The 24,686-nt window shown below is 40.9% G+C and overlaps 1 protein-coding gene across 1 annotated transcript; it reads right to left on the reverse strand.

Annotated features, from left to right (window-relative positions):
- Positions 1 to 1,006: 1,006 nt before the first annotated feature.
- On the reverse strand, positions 1,007 to 24,686 carry LOC117258854 (6-phosphofructo-2-kinase/fructose-2,6-bisphosphatase 2). The gene is made up of 17 exons (XM_033630048.2): positions 24,558 to 24,686; positions 22,977 to 23,153; positions 19,288 to 19,413; positions 18,688 to 18,784; positions 18,381 to 18,447; positions 18,230 to 18,304; positions 18,099 to 18,155; positions 17,880 to 18,004; positions 16,181 to 16,388; positions 15,097 to 15,243; positions 14,902 to 15,006; positions 14,488 to 14,617; positions 10,076 to 10,138; positions 9,916 to 9,980; positions 6,120 to 6,320; positions 2,648 to 2,717; positions 1,007 to 2,553 (listed from the first exon to the last, which is right to left on the reverse strand). The coding sequence occupies exons 2-16, from the start codon at positions 23,065 to 23,067 to the stop codon at positions 2,664 to 2,666; spliced, it is 1,611 nt and encodes a 536-aa protein (XP_033485939.1). The 5' UTR covers positions 23,068 to 23,153; positions 24,558 to 24,686; the 3' UTR covers positions 1,007 to 2,553; positions 2,648 to 2,663.

Raw genomic sequence — 24,686 nt, forward strand, 5'->3', positions numbered from 1 at the left:
CATTTGTCCTTGTCCCGCCATGTTTCCCCTGATGCCGTAGGGCGCCGTTAAACTATAACAGCAACCAGACACATATCAAGCCGACATTAAGGACAGCTTGTTCTTTTGTTTCGGACACTGCAAGTCACCGCTCAAGTGCCAAATTTCGACGACTTCAGAGTGAAACTGGGCTCTTCTTAGATAAGAAAAACACATGATTTTTATTTTCAGATGAAATAAAAATGTCCCACCTAAACAAATCATTAACAGATTAAGTGTACGCCATGTTTAAAATATTTTTACTACTTAACCTAACAATCATATCGCCCTTTCTGATGGGTAGCTGAACTAAAACTGGAACTTATCTATGCTCTCTTCAAAGCCAGACTCAATTGATAAAAACAGTAGCTGTACTTCACTGAACACTGGTGTACTGCTACCTTGACTGGTTAGCTTGTTTGGTAAATGTGCATACAAACTAACCGATGGAGGCAGTGGTAGACCAGCAGCTCCTGTGTTCAGTGAGGTAAAACTACTGTTTTTGTGAATGGAGTCTGGCTTTGAAGAGAGCATAGATGTTGCAGTTCAGTTCCCCGTCAAAAAGGGCTGTCTGTCGGCAAGATAAAGTGGTGAAAATATTATAAATATAGTGCACACTTAAAGGTCTGGTGTGTGGGATTTAGTGGCATCTAGCGGTGAGGTTGCAGAGCTCAAACTTCTCCCATGAACCAAGTTCGTAGGAGGCCTACAATGGCCAACGCATAAAGCAGATGGCCCTATCTAGAGCCAGTGTTTGATTTGTCCACTCTGGGCTACAGTAGAAATAACATGGCAAACTCTGTAGACAAGGACCCACTCCGTATGTATACGGCTCATTCCAAGGCAACAAAACCACAACAATTCTTAGTTTGACATGATCAGAAACTGATGAAAACATCTATGAATATTATATTCCATATCTGCCCATAAATCCTAAACACTGCACTTTTAAACACTCTGGGAAAAAAGCAAAAGTCAACGTAAAAACTGCGTTTAAATCAAATTTATTAAATGAAACATGTATGGCACAGTGTGCAATAACATCCAAGCTTTTTTTTAAGACATCGAAACACATCGCCAATCCTTCAACATACCTTTGCATAACATTTATTTAAATACTTTTGATTACAACTGTCACAGTCTCGTTGTCCTTTGAACAGAGGCACTTCTTCCAAATATTGATTTACTGCTGATAGCAAAATCAAAGTCACATGAATCAGTGTCGTCCATATGGTTGCTATGAAGCCGGTAAATAACATACAGTGTATTTTCATCAGAATAATGCATTAGGGGTGCACAAATGATTTGCTTTTCTGTACAAAGAAACTTAAATGCATTAAAACTCAGGAGCACTTTGTATTGGAAATATTTGCATCACTTCTGTGGATTCAGTTTCAGTGCTACATCATCACTCACAGTAGACAGCTGAATATATTAAAGCTGTTATTTGAGGAGAAGGCAGAACACACAGGTAGGCATCACTGAAGAGAAGAGGAAAAGAAGTACAGTTGTTTTTATAGGGGCCAGACGAAACATTTTGTTTTTTCTTTTAACTTGTGTCTGCCCACTGAAAGCTTATTATGCCTTAAATTACACTTCAAAATAAAATTATCACTACATCTTATCAAACCACATGAGAAAAGGAATATTTAAATAAGTAACTTAAAGGGGACCTATTAATTTTTATTTTTTAGGTTGAAACTTTAATGTTAAAAACACTTTATTTTCCTGAGACCATCGATGATGATGTCTCCCTGATGTTAGCATGTAGCTACATGTAGCAGTGTAGGCTACGTTATTAAATCAAACAATGCAAACACTTAGTAGCGTGTCTGGAGCAGACGACCAAATACAGAAACCCACCACAAGCTGACGCCATCTTGTCTCAGAAGCGGGAAAAAACGTTGAAAACAGAATTCAGAACAGTCTGAAGCCTGAGGTTTTTACTCACAGAGATTATGTTTACATACATTTACCTCATTGTCGGAAACTTTGGCCACGTTGAACATGAACTCTGACACCCTGACATTATACATGTGACAGAAAATAAAGAAAAGAATAATAATAGGTTCCCTTTAAAGACAGAATCTGAGAAGCTAAGGCTGTACATGGTTTCCTTCAAGAGAGGCACTCCCTTACACTGAAACTAAAAGCAGTCACTTCCATTGAGGTATACAATTCACAATCAGCATGTTTCAATACAGCATAATACGACTGTAGACGACAGTGTGTGGAGTGTGCTAAAAACTAACGGACGGGTTTTCAGAGTATTAACGTACTACAAAGCTCTACATTTTTATACATCCAAGCCAGATCACAGCTTAGATTTGAAGGCTACTGTGCAAAGGCATTGAGTATGTATGTGCACTCACTAACACGCACATAACCTATCCAACAAACACTGAACAGATAACACACATTCTGCTACACACACATACTGTGTGTAATACAGTGCTTGAGAATGTAATGACTGATGCTGGTGGGGATTTTACTGCTGGTCCTCAGAACTGGTGATACATCCATGTGGAGAAAAGCCTGAGATAAATGACCAAAGCAACACGTGTGAGACATTTGAGGTGGAGATCACAGATGTGTCACATGTAAGACAAGAGGAACAGGCTGAAAATACCTCTTTATGTGCTTCTTCAATCCTGAACACATTCGTCTGGGTCTGCTGCGCTGAAGCCGTTGATAGAGTCCTGCAGGATGTAGGGAGAGGGGAGACGGCATTAGGAAAAACATCAAACCAAAAGAGGAATGAGGCGTTTGTTTTGATTGGCACTGACTGAACCTGAGTGAATAACTCCCCTTCTGTCCCTCTAACATTTTTAACTACAGAAAATTTAAGGGAGACATTTTGTGTGTAACAGCACCAACAGAAATCACATCCACTGAGCTTGTGAAGGACACTTCTGTTTGTCCTACACAGCTACATACTGTAAAACATGAAACTACAGTCAGGTCCATAATTATTTGGACAATGATACAGTTGTTGTCATTTTGGCTCTGTACACCACCACAATGGGTTTTAAATGAAACAATGAATACCTACTTAAAGTGCAGACTCTCAGCTTTCATTTAAGGCTTTTTTCCAAAATGTAGTATGAACCGTGTAGGAATGACAACCATTTCTTCACACAGTCCCCCGACTTTAAGGGCTCATAAGTATTTGGACAAACTAACATAATCATCAATTAAACAGTCAGTTTTAATACTTGGTTGCAAATCCTTTGCAGTCAATGACTGCCTGAAGTGTTGGACACATAGACATCACCAGATGCTGGGTTTCTTCCCTGGTGATGCTCTGCCAGCCCTTTACTGCAGCCGTCTGCACTTCCTGCTTGTGTTTTGGGTGTTTTGCCCTCAGTTTTGGCTTCAGCAAGAGAAACGCATGCTCAGTTGGATTCAGGTCAGATGATATGACTTGGCCATTGCAGAACATTGCACTTCTTTGCCTTAAAAATGTCTTTGGTTGCTTTTGCAATATGCTTCAGGTCAATGTCCAACTGCACTGTGAAGCATCGTCCAATGAGTTTTGAAGCATTTGGTTGAATCTGAGCAGATAATGTAGCCCCAAACACTTCAGCTTTCATCCTGCTGCTCTTGTAAGCAAGACAAGACTTCACTAGAATAAATACAGAGGGTTTATCACAAGATGCAAACCATTGGTTAGCCTTAAAAATGGAAGGCCAGATTAGAGTTTGTCAAAAACCATCTAAAAAGCCTGTACAGTTGTGGAACAGCATACTATGGACAGATAAAACAAAGATCAACTACCAGAATGATGGGAAGACAAGAGAAGGAAGAAGGGAAGGAACTGCTCATGATCCAAAGCACACCACCTCATCAGTGAAGCATGGTGGAGGTACTGTTATGTCATGGCCATGTATGGCTGCCAGTGGAACTGGTTCTCTTGTATTTATTGATGATGTGACTGCTGAGAAGAGCATCAGGATGAATTCTGAAGTGTTTGGGGCTACATTATCTGCTCAGATTCAACCAAATGCTTCAAAACTCATTGGACAATGCTTCACAGTGCAGATGGACATTGACCTGAAGCATACTGCAAAAGCAACCAAAGACATTTTTAAGGCAAAGAAGTGGAATGTTCTGCAATGGCCAAGTCATATCATCTGACCTGAATCCAACTGAGCATGCGTTTCTCTTGCTGAAGCCAAAACTGAGGGCAAAACACCCAAAACACAAGCAGGAAGTGCAGACGGCTGCAGTAAAGGGCTGGCAGAGCATCACCAGGGAAGAAACCCAGCATCTGATGATGCCTATGTGTCCAACACTTCAGGCAGTCATTGACTGTGAAGGATTTGCAACCAAGTATTAAAACTGACTGTTTAATTGATGATTATGTTAGTTTGTCCAAATACTTATGAGCCCTTAAAGTCGGGGGACTGTGTGAAGAAATGGTTGTAATTCCTACACGGTTCATACTACATTTTGGAAAAAAGCCTTAAATGAAAGCTGAGAGTCTGCACTTTAAGCAGGTATTCATTGTTTCATTTAAAACCCATTGTGGTGGTGTATAGAGCCAAAATGACGACAACTGTATCATTGTCCAAATAATTATGGACCTGACTGTACATCTCAGGGAGTTTGTATCGAGGCCCTGATCTGTGTTATAACACGTAAATATACAGAAACCAAACAGAAGAAAAAGATTATGGTGTCAAATATAGCTGAATACATCAATTGACAATACAGTTTAGGGATGGACACCAGCAACATTTTCAAGATCGATTTATTGCATGAATTACTCGAGGAGGGATCGCAATGCATAATGCTTATTTTCAGGCAGTTACCATTTGATATAAAGAATTTATTCACAATTAACAAAACATTGTAACACAAAAGCATCAAATAATAGGGTCTGTTAATTACACAGAGGCGTCATCTATTGAACATAGCGAGATCAAAACAAAGACAGACATCACACCACAGTAGAGTCAGCATCATGTGAGGGAGGACCTCGATCGATGTCATCGATAGCTTGACAGTCGTTGTGACACTTTATAGTTTGTCATGTCAAAAAGCTCCAACAGTTACTCAGTGCATGAGTCTGTGTCCAGTGTTCTAAAATGGTCTGTTAAATTTCATTGTGCGTTTGATCCAATAGGTATCCTTGGTATGACACATGTTCAAATTCACCTACTCTGTGCTGCAGGAAAGGGGCCCACCTGTTCAACTGCTCAATAACGCAAATAGCTAATCAGAAAATCATGTGCCAGCAACTCAAAGCATTTAGGCATGTAGACATGGTGAAGACGACCTGCTGAAGTTCAAACTGAGCATCAGAATGTGGAAGAAAGGTGATTTATGTTACTTTGAACAAGTGGCACGATGAGTATTTCCTGGGATTTTCACACACAACCATCTCTAGGGTTTACAGAGGATGGTCCCAAAAAGAGAAAATATCCAGTGAGCAGCAGTTCTGTGGGTGAAAATGCCTTGTTGATGCCAGAGGTCAGAGGAGAATGGCCAGACTGGTTCAAGATGATAGAAAGGCAACAGGAACTCAAATAACCACTGGTTACAACCAAGGTCTGCAGCAGACCATCTCTGAACCAACAACACGTCCAACCTTGAAGCAGATGGGCTACAGCAGCGGAAGACCACACCAGGTGCCACTCCTGTCAGCTAACAACAGGAAACTGAGGCTACATGAATGTTGCCTGGTCTGATGAGTCTGGATTTCTGCTGCCACATTCAGATGGTAGGGTCAGAATTTGGTGTAAACAACATGAAAGCATGGATCCATCCTGCCTTGTATCAAGGGTTCAGGCTGCTGGTGGTGGTGTAATGGTGTGGGGGAGATTTTCTTGGCACACTTTGGGCCCCTTAGTACCAACTGAGCATGGTTTAAACACCACAGCCTACCTGAGTATTGTTGCTGAGCGTGTCCATCCATTTATGACCACAGTGTACCCATCTTCTGATGGCTATAAAGCTCAAATCATATATATATTTATTATCATTTCTACTAAGTGATGTACAATCATTATGCGTGTTGTCAGAAAATATCCTTTTTACTTATTTCTGCATTTACAACATCTCTAAAGTTCATATCCAGTAACATTCAGGACACTGACCTCGCTCTGCTGCAGCTCTGCCTTCTCCGACACGTCAGAGAACAGCATGCTGGGTAAATGTGGGGCCTGGGGCATGTGAGCCTGTGGAGTGTTTCCCACGCTGTAAAGACGAGGTCGTTTAATCTGGTCTTGGCTGGACAATGGAGTGAAGCTGTTTCTTCGGTGGAAAGCTGGATGCACAACATCTGTTCTGACTTTATTCTGGTGAGAGAAGAGCAGACAAGGTGGGTCATTAACACATGTTTTTTTAATGTTCTACTAGTTAAACCTCTCCTGCTGAAGGTCTGAAATCACTACGTCCTGTGTGAGAGACTGTGAGAGCAAAGATGGAAAAACAACCACTGAGACAAACAGCTATAAATATCAAGGCCATTGTCATGTTGGTTTCTGCACACAGGATATTTCTCAGCCCAGTTAACAAGAGGTTTCTCAGTAAATGTGTTTATATGTTAACACCCACTCGTCTAGGACTCTTGGTTTCAACGCCCAACAGCACTAACTCTACAACCAGGGAGCAGATATGGAGTTGGCTGATTAGGAAATGAAGACAAAAGGCATTGTATGTGTCAGTGGGAATCCCTGATTAAATACAGATTCATTTTCTGTGTGGCACCTCAAGTGGGCTCACTAATGAACACTCAGTTGATGAGTAGAAGCTCACTGTTGGGGAATGTTATTGATAAGTCCAAGGGCCAGATGTATAAACAATGAGTGTGCACAAACACCATGCAAACAACAGTACAGTATGCCACTTCCCACACATAAGCTGGTATCTGCGAAAACAGATCTTGTGGTGAAATGTGCACACTCCACCTCACACATACCTCAACACTAACGGATGGTTTCTAAAGAGAACTGAGGGTGATATGATCAGGTGCAAATGGATTCTTATAATAATTACATTAGTAATAACTACGAATAACAAACATTGATTTAGGCTGTTCCCCAGTTTCACTAATGTTTCATTTTTACACAGCAGTTTGGACAATACCAATGCAAAAGCACATTTATAGAGTCTATTTTGAAAATGTTTCCATGTTACTATGATCTTTTACAGTAGACATCATTTTATTTTCCTGTGTTTTCATGTTCTCTTCATTTTATCTTTTACTGTCGCTCCTGTAGCTTTGGGGTTACACTGACTTTGATCCCTAGTTCAAGTCCAACAAGGACCTGGTTTGCATCTCTCCCTTATTTCCTGTCATCTCACTACTGTCTCCAGCTGTGTATTGGCAAGAATCTGGTGAAACGATACGCATCAAGATACAGGGGTTACAATTCAATATACTGTCTGTAACCAGTTATCCTGTCAGGGGTCGCGGGGGGCTGGAGCCTATCCCAGCTGACATTGGGGTACACCCTGGACAGGTCACCAGACTATCACAGGGCTGACACATAGAGACAGACAACCATTCACATTCACACCTACGGGCAATTTAGAGTCACCAATTAACCTGCATGTCTTTGGACTGTGGGAGGAAGCTGGAGCACCTGGAGAAAACCCACGCTGACACAGGGAGAACATGCAAACTCCACACAGAAGGGCTCCCCCACCCAGGGTACGAAGCAGGAACCCTCTTGCTGTGAGGTGACAATGCTAACCACTGCACCACTGTGCATTTTAGAAAACCTGTCACAGTATACATAACACATCACCATATGCATGAAATCTGAGTAAAACTAGAATTACTGTCTTGCGGGCTTATGCCTCCGTGAATCCATCAAGTTGTACTGATAGTTTACATCTATGTCTGTGAAAACATAGATGCTGAGAAAAGTGCATTGTAGTAGTCAGTGTGAAATGAGATAAAGGCTTGTATAATCATTTCCAGTTCTGCAGTTGAAACAAGAGATCTCAGTTTACTAATATTTCAAATGGAAAAACAAGATTTAGTCAGGTGCTTCACGTCAGTATCAAATGTCTTTGATTGATTAAATATTAACCATACATTGTGCAGGTTTCAATGAGCAGCAGAGGAAAGAGGCCAAATACTTTTCATAATACAAGTATTTGTACTCTGTATCCGACCAAATGTCTCCTCTTCTGTTCCTGAGATATGACATTGAGTAATGGCCAGAAAAGTGTTTTTACAGATCATTATGATGTCACAGTGAAGCTGACCTTTGACCTTTTGGATATAAAATGTCATCACTTCATCATTAAATCCTAATAGACATTTGTGTGAAACTTTGTCAAAATTAACTTGTGAATTCTTGAGTTATGGTCAAAAGCATGTTTTATGAGGTCACAGAAATCTTTGACCTTCAACCACCAAAATCTAATCAGTTCATCCTTGAGTTCAAGTGGACGTTTGTGCCAAATTTGAAGAAATTCCCTCAAAGTGTTCTTGTGAAATTGCATTCATGAGGACATATGGACGGACAACCTGAAAACATCATGCCTGTGGCCACAGCTATCAGCGTGGAGGCACAAAAAGTTCACTTTCTTTAATACAATCAGAACAGTGGAAGCTGCATTTGTATTTATCACAGTCCTTGTAACATGGTAGCAGTTTATTGTTGCTCCAGAAAAGGTTTTTCCTGTCATCAAGTGTTGGGCCTCTTTCCTCTGCTGCTCACTCAAACCTACAGAATTTATGGGTAATATCTGATCAGTCAACGACATCCGATACCCACATGAAGCACCTGAACAAACCTTGTTTTTTCCATTTGAGAAATATTTCAACTGCTGAACTGGAAATGATTATACATGCCTTTATCTCATCTCGCACGGACTACTGTAACACACCTTTCTCCTCACTGAGTATGTCTGCTCTTGCTTGACTGCAAGTAATCCAGAATGCTGCTGCCAGACTACTAACTAGATCAAACAGATGCTCTCATATTTCCCCTACACTAAGATCCCTTCACTGGCTCCCTGTCAAGTTTAGGATCCAGTTCAAACTTCCCATTCGTACTCACAGAGCATTACACGTTCACGCTCCCTCTTAAGTGGCTGAACTACTTCAGCTGTATTCTTCAGCTGGCACTCTTTGATCGAATGCAGTGCATTTTTCTCCTTACCTCGCACTTCCTTTAAGACACATGGTGATTGAGGTTTTGCTGGAATGTTGGAATGCTCTGCCTGCTTCCTACGGTCGGCTTACTCTGTGATTTCTGTTAAAAGCCAGCTAAAGACGCACCTGTTTAGACAGGCGTTTAGGTAACTTATATGCACCAGATCTGTATTTTATTCATGTCTTGTGTATTGTTGTTGTCTAGTGTGAAATCTTCTTTTTTGTGTGCGAATAGTTTTGCTAGTTGTACACTTTTAACTACGTGGCTCACGTAGTCACCTTGTCTTTCTGTTTTCCTTTTTGTACAATGCCCTTGTGCAGCAGTTGGTTATAAAGACTGGAAACAGGGGGAAACGGCTCGCCTGGTTCTGTCTGAAGGTAACAAAATCCGCCTACCAACCCCTTACAGACAGAGCTTTTTAAAACAGAGCAAAGTCAGTCAGTATATATCTGACTAAAAGAATGAGTTTGCATATTTCGCTCTGTGCATAACTTTCAGTCATGAAGCTGCACAGAGTTCTATGCCTCTAGCAGCAGGAATGAGAGAGAAGACCAGATGTCTGGCTCCTGGAAGCTGAACCAGAAACAGTAGTGTTTAATTTGGCTTTGAATTCCTAAATATAGCCGTGGTCAGAGCAGCATGTCCAGTCATGACCATAGGGAAAGACTGATCCTCCAGGCTGCATGCACTGGACACACACCGAACTGTGGGTGGATGGCAACGACTTCAGACAAATTTCACAGCATGTTTATGACATAAATAAAAGGTCAAAGCTTACTAAAGGTCTGTTCCTGTGAGTGTTGACAGCCTTCACCTTCAGGTCAAACATGTCCACTTTACAACCTGGAAGAAGAAGAAGACAGGAGACAGGAGAAAAATACATCACACCCCAACAGAGGAAGGCGTTCGTATGACTCATAAACAGTAGAGAGACTTACCATATGCCACAGGGGTGAGCTTTAGGACAGTGTGCAGGGGACACTTCAAGTAGGGAAGATCATCTGTGCCAACAAAAATACAAAAACATTAGATCTTCTGAGCTGTTGTTGTTTCCAGTCATGTTTGTGTTTTTCCCTCATGTCTGGGACAGTACATGAAGCTGTGTAAAGACTGTGGTGCTGTATGTCCCATACAGATGTGCTGCGGCATGATATGCCAGCTGCACCCACACTGTTTGGTCTCTGCAGTCATCAAACTGTGGTCGAGAATATGTGACCACTTCCTCTGCTGACTGACGAAAACCTCCGCCTGCTTACATCTAATTATGGATTTGATTTTGAGCAGCGTTTTCCACTCTAACCGCCCAGTCATTATTCAGGTTTATTATTTTTCACTTTGTCCAAACTTACAAGTATGTTTTGGATTTTTTTAATGGTATGTTTACTCTCTTTTGACAACATAATTATAAGACGGCACATCAATCCAAGAGGTACTCTAAAGCAACTTGCAAATGATCACCTGCAAAATGGCTGCATTTTCTTTTTTAACATTTAAATAAAATAGGCATCTGGCTCAGCAAAATGGATAAATCAGTGATCATGTGTAGTCCCCAACTGCTGACCAGATAATTTCCATTATCGTTACTTCACAGCATATCTGACTGACACATCTGACAGTCCCTAACAGCTGCGTAAAAGGGCCGAACTAGTTTGGTTTTAAAAAAGACTACACAACTCTCCAAAGGCAAAAAAAAAGACACATTGTAAAACTTAAATTAAACGCCCAGTCCCTTTTACTAGCCCGGTGTGGCTACACATTTTGATTAATAAAGACCTGTCTCAATTAGACACCTGGTCTGGTTGCCAAGCAGTTCATTTTTATAGAAGTTCTTTGGATGTATAAAACCAGGTTGTTGGCTACCCACAGGAGCTAAGATTTTTTAGCTATTAAGATCGTGCACACAAATTTAAATGTTTAAATTTTTGTCAATCTGGAGATGCTACACATTGTTAGCTTGGTTAGACTCTCCACAATTCAAACGTTCAGTTCATTTAACTGAAACCATGAGCACCAGAAAGGACCATAAAGCCCTGTTTCCCTCTACACTGTGAAAAGTTGTGGATGGTACCAATGGAACCGTTCCATACCGTCCCCATTTTTGGTCCCCCCCTCTGTTGGGGTACCTAGCACACAGATCTAGTACTAAAAGGTGGAGCTGTGAACACTGCAGTCTGTTGATTGGTCAATAGAGAATTGTCATCAGTCACTTTTGCTTGACAAAGAACTTAAAGCATAAAGCAGAAACCCGCCATTTTTAAACATCACATCAGTTGCTGCAGATTGTTGTAGACACTGTTATCTCGAAATGTCAGCGCGCAAAACATTTCATGGTCAGTCAACAAGGTGCAGACGTTCCTCTCTATTATCAGAGAAGAGGAAATACAGCGGGAACTGGACGGAGCCATTAGGAATGAGAAGGTGCTCCAGCTCGTTTGTCAACGAATGGCTGACCAGAGCTTCCACCAGGTGGCCGAGCAATGTTGGACAACAAAAATCTCAAAAGTGACTATAGAAGAATTAAAGACCACAACAGCCGGACTGGTGCAAACAGGATAAGTCATTCGGATTTACCAGCATGACAAAATAACAAGTGGTGACTCCCTTCCTCAGGAGCTGTCATGAAGTCAGAATATGTGTCCATTCCTTGATTACCCTGTAAGTTATTCATATTCCTCCGTCCGTCTGGGTTCTCAGATAAAAAGAATCAAAAGGGTTTTTCATGAAAATGAATCCAAGTTGTGAGTTTTGTTTTAGCAGCATAAAGTGGTATTGTGTCGGTACGCCGGGTGCTGTAATCCTCGAGTGCCATGAAACAAGCAACATAACACTCACTCTCTGTGTCAGAGCTAGATCAAATTAATGATTTGTAATTAATATGTTATTTGAAGCCTAACTTTTATACAAGAAATATTAATACTGGTTCAAATAAACATTTTTTTTTTGTATTTCCCAACTTTGAGGGGCAATATTTTTTTGTAAAAGGAATTAAAGGCCTGTCCCAAATATAGACCTGTTGAGTTCAAGGATTGAAGAAAATAATGGCCCGGGCTAATAAGTTTTACTGGTATTAGTATTTATGATCCAGTCAAACTTTTTGTCATGCAATACAAAAGCATTTGCCTCTTTATTAGGTGGAAGGCTGCCTGCCCTCCATCTTTTATACAATGGATCAAGGAAATCGTCACAAACCAGAAACACAGATTCACTTTTAATGGATCACTTAAAAAGGCAGAACAAAATCTGGTTTCCTTTAATTCAGTAATTGAAGAATCTGTCATTCCCAGCATCTTTTTTATTTTGGGTTCTATGTTGTTGTTTTTTTATTTGACTTTACATTTGCATATGGATGTTTGTTTTCCATTGTAATAAGACAGGTGTGTTCTGTCAATAAAATATAGGAATAGAAAGACTTTATGTTACTCTCAACATTTTTGTATTTTTCTTTTCTATGTCGTTGCTCTTGTGTGCATTCTAACTGTTTTGTCCATAAATTAATAAATAATCTACCACTGACTTTGGCAGAATTTGAAGAGTCAGTGTTTCTGACTCTTTCAGAGCATCACACAGATTCTTACGACATACAGCACAGTTGGTACAGTGTGTCCAAAGTCATGATTCAGTGTCTGATTACTGTCACACGTTAATGAATCACCTCTCATCTGACTTTAAGCAAGAGTGGCGTCTGAACTGAATGATACATCTCTGCTTCTTCCTTTTATCATGTGTGTTAAAGTTCAAAATTTATTTAATCTGTAATCAAAGATTATCTGTAGTTAAACAGTTCCTGGGGTCGAGCCAGGTGCTTTGAGTTGTATGTGCATTTGAAGATTCCTGACTTTGGCGCCCTCTGGTGGTGACATCAAGAAGACAACGTGTCAGACTGCAGTTCATTTTTGCTAAAATACAAAAATGGTTTCCTCACTATTTACAGTCAAATTTGGCCACAACATTAACAGCCATGCCTCTGCTGTCACTTAATGTTTATCCTGTTCATTGTATCTACCCACCATTGACAGAACACCCACTGACACCTGATGATGCCTCTAAAATACCAAATTACAAGTTACTAATTTGACAAAAGCGCCAAAGTTTGTGTGACTATTTTGCAGGAGCCTGGTGCTACTGTAATTGTGCACACACCTCCCTTCATTTAGGTGCAGCTCTAATTCATTGCCCTGCTACTCTCACTATCGCAAGTCTAAGAGTACGGCAAGAGCAGATTTCAAGGCCTCAAAAATACCTAAATGTTGTAATGCTGCATGTGCTCTTGACACACCAACAAAACAGGACCTTTAAACTTGTTTCGTCATCATGAAGTACCACTCACCCTTTAAAACTGCACTCTGCCAAGAGTCTTTCTGTGCAGCTGACTGGACCGGAGCATTTTATATTTATTAAGCTTTGATCATGAATGCCGATGCTTTTCTGTCTCATTAAGGTCTTCAGGTGCTGCTGAATATCTCTCCAGTGCGTCTTCAACAGCTTCACAGGAACATTTAGTTTAGCAGCAATATGACACTGACTCAGGGGAACTATATCTGGCCCTGAACTACTTCATTAAATACTTAGAAAAGTGATGTTGCTCCCTCCAGGTTTCAAAGGGCAAAGCTGTTTTGTTAAATCAGTGCTTGAGTAAAATGATCATATAAGTTTTAGATAATGATAAAAACAGCTGTTAGCAGTGACTCAACACTGTACTGTAACTGTCTTCATAATGTGAGGCTTTGGCCTTTTCCACATGTACACGGGTGTTTTTAAAATACACCTTTTCCTATGTGTTTTGGCCCTTTTGTCTACGTTACTGAAAATGGAGCTTTCGTAAAACTCACTCCAGGATGAACATTTTCAGAGCATGTGTCTGCAGTGTTGACATGCAGGCGGGGTAAACAGAGTTTGTGGCTTGAGACATCAGAGTGTGCGTCATTATCTCCTTTTGGAGGCGTCACAAATGAGGTGATATTTTGGACATGGTGGACCTAACCAAAATAGTGCTAGTTCTAACAGGTCTTCTTACATGTTGACATATAAACATACAGTTGCTCTCACACAATACTGATGATCAGAGACGTCAGAATGCACTGCTGAGGTAAATGTTTTAGGTCGCCCTCTGGGAATAGCTTTTTTTTAGGCCTCTGATTGAATTGGCTTAAGGGTTATATCGCCATCTGTTGGTTTGACATGGTCTTGACAGCGCTTCAATTGTGTTCATTTTAACAATTTTTTTTTAACAGTACTCATGTGGATGGGATTTTTTTTTTGGAGAACAAAGGAGAAAAAAATACATTTTCAAAAATATTGGAGTGTGTGTGAACTAGGCCTTTGTTTAAGCATGTGTCATGTTTATGTTTACCTGCACTCTTGTCCAGGAAGTAGGCCAGCAAGCAGCGCATGACGGCCTGATGGCAGATGACGAGCACGTTGCCCTGCCGTTCCAGCTCCATGATGACAGGCTCCAGCCGCTGAACCAGGTCCTGGTAGGACTGGAGCAAAAGGTACATAACATCAAGGTTGGTTCATGCCATTCTGTGTTTTTTTTTTTCTTAATAAACCTTGTTCAACTTTTCCCCTGCTACATGTGAGTACTGTGATCTTCACAAAAGGAACAGGTACACGAGTCAAAACTGAGGCACCTTGCAGACTAAGTGGACTAGCAACTTTGGTATGTTGAAACGGCCACTATAATAATTCTCCAGTTTATTATTTGAAAAAACACAACAGCCAGAAGCACAATAGCCCCTCATAAGAGAAACAAAAACGCCATTACCTCTCCTCCAGGGTAGCGGTAATGGTACTTGTCCTGGTCCCTCATGGCAAACTCCTCCGGGTGTTTTTCCTCAATCATTTCATAGGTCATTTCTTCACACACTCCCTGAAACACAAAGTAATAAAAACACTCAAAACACACACCCCCTCACAACGTATGTGTGTGTCTTCTTTGATTACATATCAGAGGACATACAGCATCTATTTCATTGAGGATCTTCCACTGCTCGTAGGGAACTCCCAGCTCCTCTGCTGTCTGGATGGTGCGTCTCAGCTGGCTCGTCCAAACTTTCAGGTCTGACAGATGGTGCTCTTCCACAAAACCCTTCAGAGCTGCTGAGAACTGAAAAAGAACACATGAAAGACGTTTATGCTGGAGAACGGACACCTGGATACAAAAACAGAATTTATGCAGTGGATCAACTCAAGTACGTCATCCTAGGATGGCTCTGAAATCTGCTCATTTATAGCAGCAGGATTTCATTCACACAATTTAACTGGATTTATGCTAGAAAATGTGCGTTTCCAATTTGTTACTTGAGGTTTTTTGTTTTTTTTTTACTTACATTATCTCTACTTGTAAAAGCTTGTTTAGCTGTACCAGACATTATATCAAAGGACTAGTTCAACATTTGCAGGTTTTCTACTTCATAAGGCCAGTTAGTTTTAAGACTTTAAAGAGTTTTATAATACTAACCGGGGGGAAAAAAATCTTTTAAAAAAAATAATAAAATAAAATAAAATAAAGATTTTGCTAATTATTTTGAAATTTTACAATGCAAGTTCAGAAAAACAAAAAAAAAAAAAAATAAAATTCCTAAAATACTACTGACCATGTCTTTGGAATTTGAAGACGTTTGAAAGACTGATTTAAGACATTTTAATACAAATTAAGGCCTTATTTTTAGATTAATACACACAATATCTTTTAAGACTTTTTAAGGATCCACAGGAATCCTGTTTTGGCATATGTGTTTATTTGATTTCTTACCCACAGTTAGATGAGTCGATTGACACCACTCTCATATCTGTCCATTAAATATGAAGCTAGCCTGCCAGCTTAGCTTAGCACAAAGACTAGAAACACTAGTTAACACACAAGTCCAGTCTTTATAGTAAGCTAAGCTAAGCTGCAGCTTCATATTTAAAAGGACAGATTTGAGAGTGGTATCAAATTGCAGCATTTCTCAAAGCATCAAACAGTTCCTTTAATATTTTTGGAGATGCTGCTGTCTTTTTTGAGTTTACAAATGTAAGAATGAGACGATTTGTTAAAGCACCTCTCTGCCTCTCTCTGACAGCTCAGCGTCCCCCCCGATGCGTCCCTCCACATTGTGAAAGCTCTCTCCGTGTCGACAGAGGTAGATGGAGTGGGAGTGTACGTGGATGTTCATGAGGTAGTACACTATTTTACTCTGGATGTAGTCCTGCACCCTGTTGACCAAGAAACGACGGCCAACGTTGATGACCTGGATGAAGGACAGGTTCCTATGGGTCAGAGTGAGAGGACAACAGAAAGGGAGTCAATACAAGCTGTAACTGAAGACAATGAAAAGTGAGTCAAGAGAAGGAATATCTTGTACTTTTGGTGTAGTCTAAATATCCTAATATTTTATTTATCACACGCTTCAGAACATTCTGTGTCAGCAGCTCATTGACAGAGACAAGGTTCAAGAAGATCAACAGCTGTTCGTCCTCTCTATAAGCAAAAGTCCAAAATAAAATATGTGGGACTATTTTTAGTCAAATGGGAAGTTCTGTATTCTTTAAACAAGGGCCCTATTTCCCCATGTTTTACGACTGATGGGAACAGCATTTTTTGAAACCGGTCTGTATTCATACACCCACCTGCCACTTTATTAGGTACACCTGTTCAACTGCTCCTTAACAAAAATAGTTCATCAGCCAATCACGTGACGTGACAGCAACTCAATGCATTTAGGCATGTAGACATGGTCAAGACGACCTGCTGAAGTTCAAACTGAGCATCAGAATGGGGAAGAAAGGTGATTTAAGTGACTTTGAAAGTAGCATGGTTGTTGGTGCTGGACTGAGTATTTCAGAAACTGCTGATCTACTGGGATTTTCACACACAACCATCTCTAGGGTTTACAGAGGATGGTCAGAGAAAGAGAAAATATCCAGTGAGCGGCAGTTCTCTGGGTGAAAATGCCTTGTTGATGCCAGAGGTCAGAGGAGAATGGCCAGACTGGTTCAAGATGATAGAAAGGCAACAGGAACTCAAATAACCACTGGTTACAACCAAGGTCTGCAGAAGACCATCTCTGAACCAACAACACATCCAACCTTGAAGCAGATGGGCTACAGCAGCGGAAGACCACACCAGGTGCCACTCCTGTCAGCTAACAACAGGAAACTGAGGCTACATGAATGTTGCCTGGTCTGATGAGTCTGGATTTCTGCTGCCACATTCAGATGGTAGGGTCAGAATTTGGTGTAAACAACATGAAAGCATGGATCCATCCTGCCTTGTATCAAGGGTTCAGGCTGCTGGTGGTGGTGTAATGGTGTGGGGGAGATTTTCTTGGCACACTTTGGGCCCCTTAGTACCAACTGAGCATATAACTTTCATTAAGCATATACATTTCCAATAATCTATACCTATATTTTAACTTCTGCACCATTTTTACTTGTATGTTTTTATTTTTTATACATATTTTTAAAGTGTTGTTGGAGGGAGCCTGAGATCTAAGATTTTGTGTTGTGTGTTGTGCACATGACAGTAAATAACCTGACACATGAACCATCTGTTTTACAAACTAGCTCCTGTTTCCACCTGCTGGACAATTTCTGCAACTACATCTACCAACACAGAACCCAAATAACCTACAAGGCCAACACAAGGGAATTATTTAGGACACTGACGTCTAGTGTTGACAAGAATTAAACTGTATCAAGGCAAAAAGTAAAGAAATGCACAAAAACTCGTAGCATCCCTGATCAAAAATGACTTCTTACTTGTCGTGTTCGTCCGGATCCAAAGGTTGGTACGTCACTTTATAGCATTCTATTCTCTTCAGAAAATCCTCCATGACGCTTTCTCTGTTCCTCTCGGGATAATCTGGGCTGGACACCTTCACATCCTTCATGACAGAGACATTTGTAGAGATGATTCACCGTGACATCTTAACAGCTCAAGGTCAAAACTGTGCTCAAACGCATAAAAGCATCATTTACCAGGATGTTTGTAGCGATGACATCTGGATCGTCACATATCGATTCAACGAAAAACACCTAAGAAAAGAAGTTATCGTTAGAAATTAATGACTCGTCAAAATGTGCCGTCTGTGTAATGGTGTAAATCTGACCTTGTATGAGTTATCCTTTGCAAAATTAAGGATGAGTTCTCGTCTCTCTCTGGTGGTGTTGGTGGCATCAAAAACCTGACAGACAACATTAGATATTCAAATTACGATTCTAAATATCGACAGATGCACTGTGGCGTTTGTGTGTCCTTACAGCGATCTGGCCTCCCTCCTCATTCACGTAGGTCTTGACATCCTGCAGTGCCGTCAGAGCACACTGTCTGCGGAAACATGAGAAAACTCGATCAGGAAATCAAAGTCTTTAAGATATAACGTACTGTAATAATTGTAGCTACATTTGTTAAACAAAAACGATGCAGTCAAAAAAACAAAGTAAGCAGGGTTTTTTTTTTATTGGGTGTAGTAATCACAACAATTGACACATACAGAGGGACGATTGTGGGAAAGGAGTAAATCTATGTCACCAAAGGTGGTCAACATGCAGAGAAACTCTTACTCACTTTCTGATTTGCATTGCTTCTTTATTGTCATGTCTGAAGAAGTCATAGGACTTGTATGACTGCACTGCTTCTCTCCTATAAACTCCGAGGTTAAATACTGAAAAGTAAACAAGAGACAAAGTCAAAAAACATGCAAAAGCAGTGGAAAGGATTACTGTCTGTGCTCTGAGGCGGTGGTATTCATCTAAAGCGATGCTGCCAAACCAGTCCTGCTGCGTTCCACTTAGGTGAAAACATAGGTGTAAAAGCACAAACAGAGCCAGCTGACAGAGGGTGGTGACATAAATATAACTACAAATTAAAACAGCATTGCCTTAAGCACAAGATTTTCAGTAGGGTTTAATCTCTGGATGCCATTTCAGTCTTAATAAAAAGTATCATTTATCATGGTGTCACCCTGATTTACGCCACCTACAGAGGCACATCTGCACTGAATACTCTGAAGTGTTCCTTCCAAGAATAGCAATTTTTAATTTCACCATCACTCTGATATTTCACAGGACTCACAGAGGCATTGAACTCAATCTGAACCCGTTTTCTATTGGCTGGATTTACTGTGGAAAGATCGAATGTTGCTTAAAAATCAAAACATGTACTGACCCTTAGTTGGCACTCCAATCCAGTTGAGGTAGCGTGTCAGCTTCTTGGACATGTAGGTTTTCCCTCTGGCGGGCAACCCAATCATCACTATCACAGTTGGAATGTTGGTCATGTAGGAGGCCCAAGCTGCAGTTTACACACACACAGACAACACACACACCGTTCATACACATACACACAAACAGAGATTTTATTAATTAAGCATTCAAGGACATTTTGTGATCTTCATCTTCTTCAAAACTGGCAAAGGACAACTCTACCCACAAAATGATCATTTAATAGTAATAATAATACACTGGATTCATATAGTGCTTTTCTGGATGTTCAAACATGCTTTACAGAGAAGAACAACAACAAAACGAAAGAAAAAAACAAAATAATCCAGAAGATGGGAAACAATGCAGAAAGAAAACAGTTTTTTAGAGGTTGTAGGCAGTTTTTTTGGTCACTGGCAGAGGTGTGTTTTGAGGGATTTCTTGAGGATGGATAGTGAGGGGGAGTCTCTGATGTATTTGGGGGGTGGGGGTGGCGGTGGCGACAGGAGGTTGGTATCAGCAGACCTGAGAGTGTGGGAGGGAGTGTGCCAGTGGAGGAGCTCAGACAGGTTGGGTGGGGGCCAGGTTAAAGAGGGATTTAAAGGATGTGATGAAGTGAACACGCTGGGGGATGGGGAGCCAGCGGTAAAAGGTAAATGGACTGCACTTGTGTAGTGCCTTTCTAGTCTTCCAACCACGTCACATTCGCCCATTCACATACACATTCACACACTGGTGGCCAAAGCTAGCATACATGGTGCAACCTGCAACTCAGTAACCATTCACATGCTCTCACACACAGATGGAACACCCATCAGGATTTGGGGTTCAGTATCTTGCCCAAGGATACTTCGGCATGCATACCGGAGGAACAGAGGACTGAACCGCCGATCTTGTAGTTGGTGGACAACCTGCTCTGGAGGTTGAGGGCTATTAAGGACGGAGGGTGATGTGGTCATGTGCGAGTGTGTGTGAGTAGACGAGCAGCTGAACTCTGGATATGTAGTAGTTTCTTGAGAGTTTTGGATGATGAACCCTAGAGGAGACTATTGCTGTAGTCTGGAGAAGTTTGTATATCTATAACTCACTCCATGTTATGCTGAATTCATGAAGAGTACGATTTTTCTTCCATTGCCATCACGGTGAAAGAAGAATCCAAAAACTGAAGAAACTCTTTATAAACTGAAGTTAAGGGGCTGCCTTTAACAACAACAAAACTATATCATAACATCTGTTTACCAGCAGGGGAAGAAGAATCCAGATATTTTACTAAATAAAAGCATCAACACTACAGAGCAAAAATACTATGATACAAGTAAAGGTCCAGCATTCAAACTCTTGTCGGAAAGCTACAATTCTGCTGTTTCCGCTGATATGCGTGGCTTTTCGCTATGACGCATGGTCACAGAGAAAATCCACAGAGAAGAACGGGTGTGAATTTGGACGCACTATGCGTCGTTCGGGCCCATAGTCTAAACTTCTCAGTTTCAACATTTTATTGAGAACATTTAGGAACACTGCTGCACATTAACTTCTGTCTGCACATTGTTTTTGTTGCCATTGTTGCTGAGTCTGAGGTGCAAGTCATGCGCTCTCACTCCGCCTCCACCTCAGGTACCGAAATTTGGCACCGTTTCATTTTAAGTGAATCGGTACTCGGTAGTATCGACGTGAATCGATACCAAGTACAAAAAGTACTGAGTTTCGGTACCCAACACTAACAATCACATATGCACATACTTGAAACTATGAGTGATAGTAACAGTGTCATCTGGAGGTGTCCGAGTGGGAGCCAAAGGGTTAAGGTTAGACAGTTAGAAAAGTAGGAGATAACATAGGGAAGGCAGAGCCGAGGAGAGACATCTGTGCAGACTGAACTCTCCCTCGCCGAACCGGGCTGTACACTAGACTTCCCCCAACTCCCTCATTTTGAAAAACTTCCCTAAGTTAAATCAAGGTGGAGTTTAAAAGGTCAATTGTCGTTGCACATACTTGGGATTGTGAGTGAAAGTTAGAGCCATGCTGGGGGGAGGGGGTGAAGGTTCAGGGAGGGTAAAAGCTTCATTGGGGTCATCAGGTGGGTCAGTCATTAAATTAATTTAAAATGGAGTATTAAAGGGCAACATTTGCCTCCAAAATGTAGTGGAGTGAAAGTTTTAAGAAGCAAAGGATAGAAATACTCAAGCAAAGTAAAAGTACTACAAAGTTGTACTTGAGTAAATGTACTTTATTACATTTCACCTCTGCTGTTTACACTGTCACACAACAGTCTCATATACCCAGTGCTCATTCATCCCAAACACATGTATTTTTGCCAGGACCTTGGTATTTAAAAAACTTCGGCATTAACAGTCTCAGGCAGGGACAAGTTGTGCGCTTGGGTGAGCGCATGTGGAATGTCATGTCGAGGAATGCAGGAGCAGAGTTCAGACGCACACGCTTGTCCAGACGCGCTACTGGTATGCGTACGGACTGCGTATGCAGTGAGGTTTTAACAAAAATGCATGTGTTGGGGATGAACTGAGCAAACGACCGTATAAATGAGACTTAGAAGTTGTGTGAGAGTGTGCAAATGCATGTTTTGAAATAGTTTTGCTGTTTTTAGACACGGCCGCCTTTTACTCCAATTCACCAAGAAGATTCTATGTTTTTGGATTCTTCCCTCACTGTGTAGGCCTGTGAGGAAAACTGACTTTCCTTCATTAATTCGATGTAAATCAGGCTGATAAATTCCTTTAAGTGTTGAACTTTTACTTTCACTTTACCTTTTGCCCCTAAAACGTAGTATTTGTGTTAAAGGGCGGACAATGCTTACTGTATACACAACCTGACGGCAGGGAGAGGAAGGCTTGTGGAATAATCCAATGTCACCTCTGCAGTGTTCTTCTAGCTGCTGGTTAACATTTTAGATTAACATTTCCGTCATACCATTGTCATCTCTCGATGGCTGGTTAATGTTTCTCAAAGTCCTGCTGCTTAGCAACACAGCTAGGTAATCCACCGTGTCAGCAGGAACAAGAAATGGAAAATATCTTCACAGAATTTTTTTTCTCCGTTCTGTTCAGTGACCAAGGAAGACTATCCTTCATTCTGGGAAAACAAACCAAAACAAAAGACGTGGCGAGACAAGGCTTGACTCGAGATTCTATGAGCGGGTGACTGACATTTTAAGACCCAGAGGGCAGGTTTTGTGTTCAAGAGGTACTTCTATACTTACTTCATCCCACAATCTTGATTAAAGAGTCCTCGAAGTCTGACTGTGACATTAAAATTAAGCCGAGCTCAGTGACGTTATTCCTGACTCTGAATGTTGACCTTGCCCACTGCAGTATTACCATGCGTCAGAAAGGTACAGTACATGCTGTATTACCTGCCTCTGCAAATACCCCCACACACTGTATACATACCAATAATGACAGAAGGCGTGTCAGCGTTGACATTTAATAATCTGTGCTTGCTGAAACCGTATCACCTTTCTTTACCTGCCGCCAACAGAGCAGCAAATGTGATTAAAAGGACAATTCACTGCACGCTGCTGCTGCATTATATTAAGTAATTGTAACAGCTGTGGTGCACAGGGGTCAGTGGTTACTACAGAACAGCCTCAGGAAATGAGTCAACATTTCACACATAGTGGAAAAACAAACCACTCACAGCACTTCTTCTCATTGGTCCTGACGTCTGTCCTTCTGGCCTCTGCTGAGCCGTCTGCAGCAGCTGCAGGTCTCTGCTGCCTGGCAGCCATGGCGAGTCTGGTCTGTATCCTGCTGTGTTTTGGTTGGTATGGGGACGGTGAGCTCTGGTCACTGGCAGGATGAGCTCAGCATCTCTCTGTTGAGGACGAGATTTTGCTGTGTCATGCGAAATGCTGCCTGTTGATACAGCAGGCCGAAGTGTGCGTACAGTGCAGTCAAATGCCAACTGATGCTCAGATCCAATGTAAGGTGATATTAATGATAGTGTCATACGTTTTAGGATGCTGACGACATACATACAGAAACCCTTGAAGGATACTGACAAGCCAATTACAACAGGACATTAAAGTATTAGAATTAAATAGGGTTGGGCAACACATAGATATTATATTGATCATGATATAAGACTAGATATCTTCATATATTTTTGATATCATATCGTAAGAGTTGTCTTTTTGTAAAGCCTGCATTATAGTAAAGTGATGTGATTTTCCGACCTTATCAGACTGTTGTAGCTGTTCTATTATTTGCCTTTACCCACTTAGTCACTATATCCACAGCACTGATTATTTATCAAAAATCTCACTAAGTAAATATTTGGTGAAAGGACTGATAGTCAAACCTACAATATCACTGCAATCCAGTGTCGCTATATTGGGTAATAAATATTGTGATATTTGATTTCTCCATAGTGAGCAGCCCTTTCAGACTATTTTATAAGCTAAATATAAAGCCACCAGTGCTCAAATCATTGGTCAATGGACATTTTAAGTTCATCTCTTCCAAGTATGACACTCCAACACTGTTTCATATCAAAGCATTTGCTGGTGACAGCTTTGCAAACTGTAATAACTGCTTGCTCTCTTGTTCAAAGGCTGCCTGCAGCTACTTCTCATTTTCAATAACGGTTAATCTGTTGGCTATTTAGTAACTTAACTGATTTGAGCCATTAAATGTAAGAAAATAGAGAGAAAATGGTCACCACAATTTCCCACATCCCACTCTGACATGTTAAAATGTCATGTTTAGTGTGACCAATAGTCCAAAACCAAAATATTCAGTTAAATATCACACGACTCAGAAGAGCATCAAATATCCAAAATGAAATCAGTAAATTAATATAATTTAAATGATAGTTTCAGCTCTGCTCAGTTCATCTAATTGCTGTAGGCTGTATTTAACTCGTATCAGAGTAATTCGGCATTATTTTCCTTTAATTACTATGTTAGTTGTAGCCTAAAGTAATTACTAATTTCCACACATCCCCTCCCCCTGCCCTTACACTGTTAGAGGTATAATTAGAGATGCTTGGCTGGTGTACAGGCCACAAGTACCAGCTAATGATGTGTTATAAGTTGTATGAGTGTATCATCCTGTCACATTCAGCAGAGCTGTCTGATACATTAACACTGTACCTAACGTCAACGGTTAGCCTGCCAACTTCATCACTTCTGCTTTTACGTGAAAAAGAGTCGTTTAAAAAGACGGAAAAAGACGTTGAAACAAAGCGGGGATGAAAACATAAATTAAATAACCTTACCACAGTTCCGCAGGTGCCGGTTATATTCGGTTATTTGCTTTGTTCCGGTGCTGCCACCAATTGACTTCCACCGCCGCCGGAGACGACTCCTTCTCCTCGGATGTTTTAGCTCCTCCTCCCCGGTGCCTG

The sequence above is a fragment of the Epinephelus lanceolatus genome, chromosome 8 (genome assembly GCF_041903045.1).
Source record: "Epinephelus lanceolatus isolate andai-2023 chromosome 8, ASM4190304v1, whole genome shotgun sequence".
In the NCBI taxonomy this organism is placed as follows: Eukaryota; Metazoa; Chordata; class Actinopteri; order Perciformes; family Serranidae; genus Epinephelus; species Epinephelus lanceolatus.

Excerpts from the sequence above, each read along its gene's own strand:
- LOC117258854 (XM_033630048.2), bottom strand. The coding sequence starts at position 23,067 with ATGGCTGCCAGGCAGCAGAGACCTGCAGCTGCTGCAGACGGCTCAGCA. Across the intron at positions 18,005-18,098 it reads TCATCGCTACAAACATCCTG|GATGTGAAGGTGTCCAGCCC; the intron begins GTAAATGATGCT and ends TCTGTCATGAAG. Across the intron at positions 14,618-14,901 it reads ACCGCTACCCTGGAGGAGAG|TCCTACCAGGACCTGGTTCA; the intron begins GTAATGGCGTTT and ends CTTTTGCTCCAG.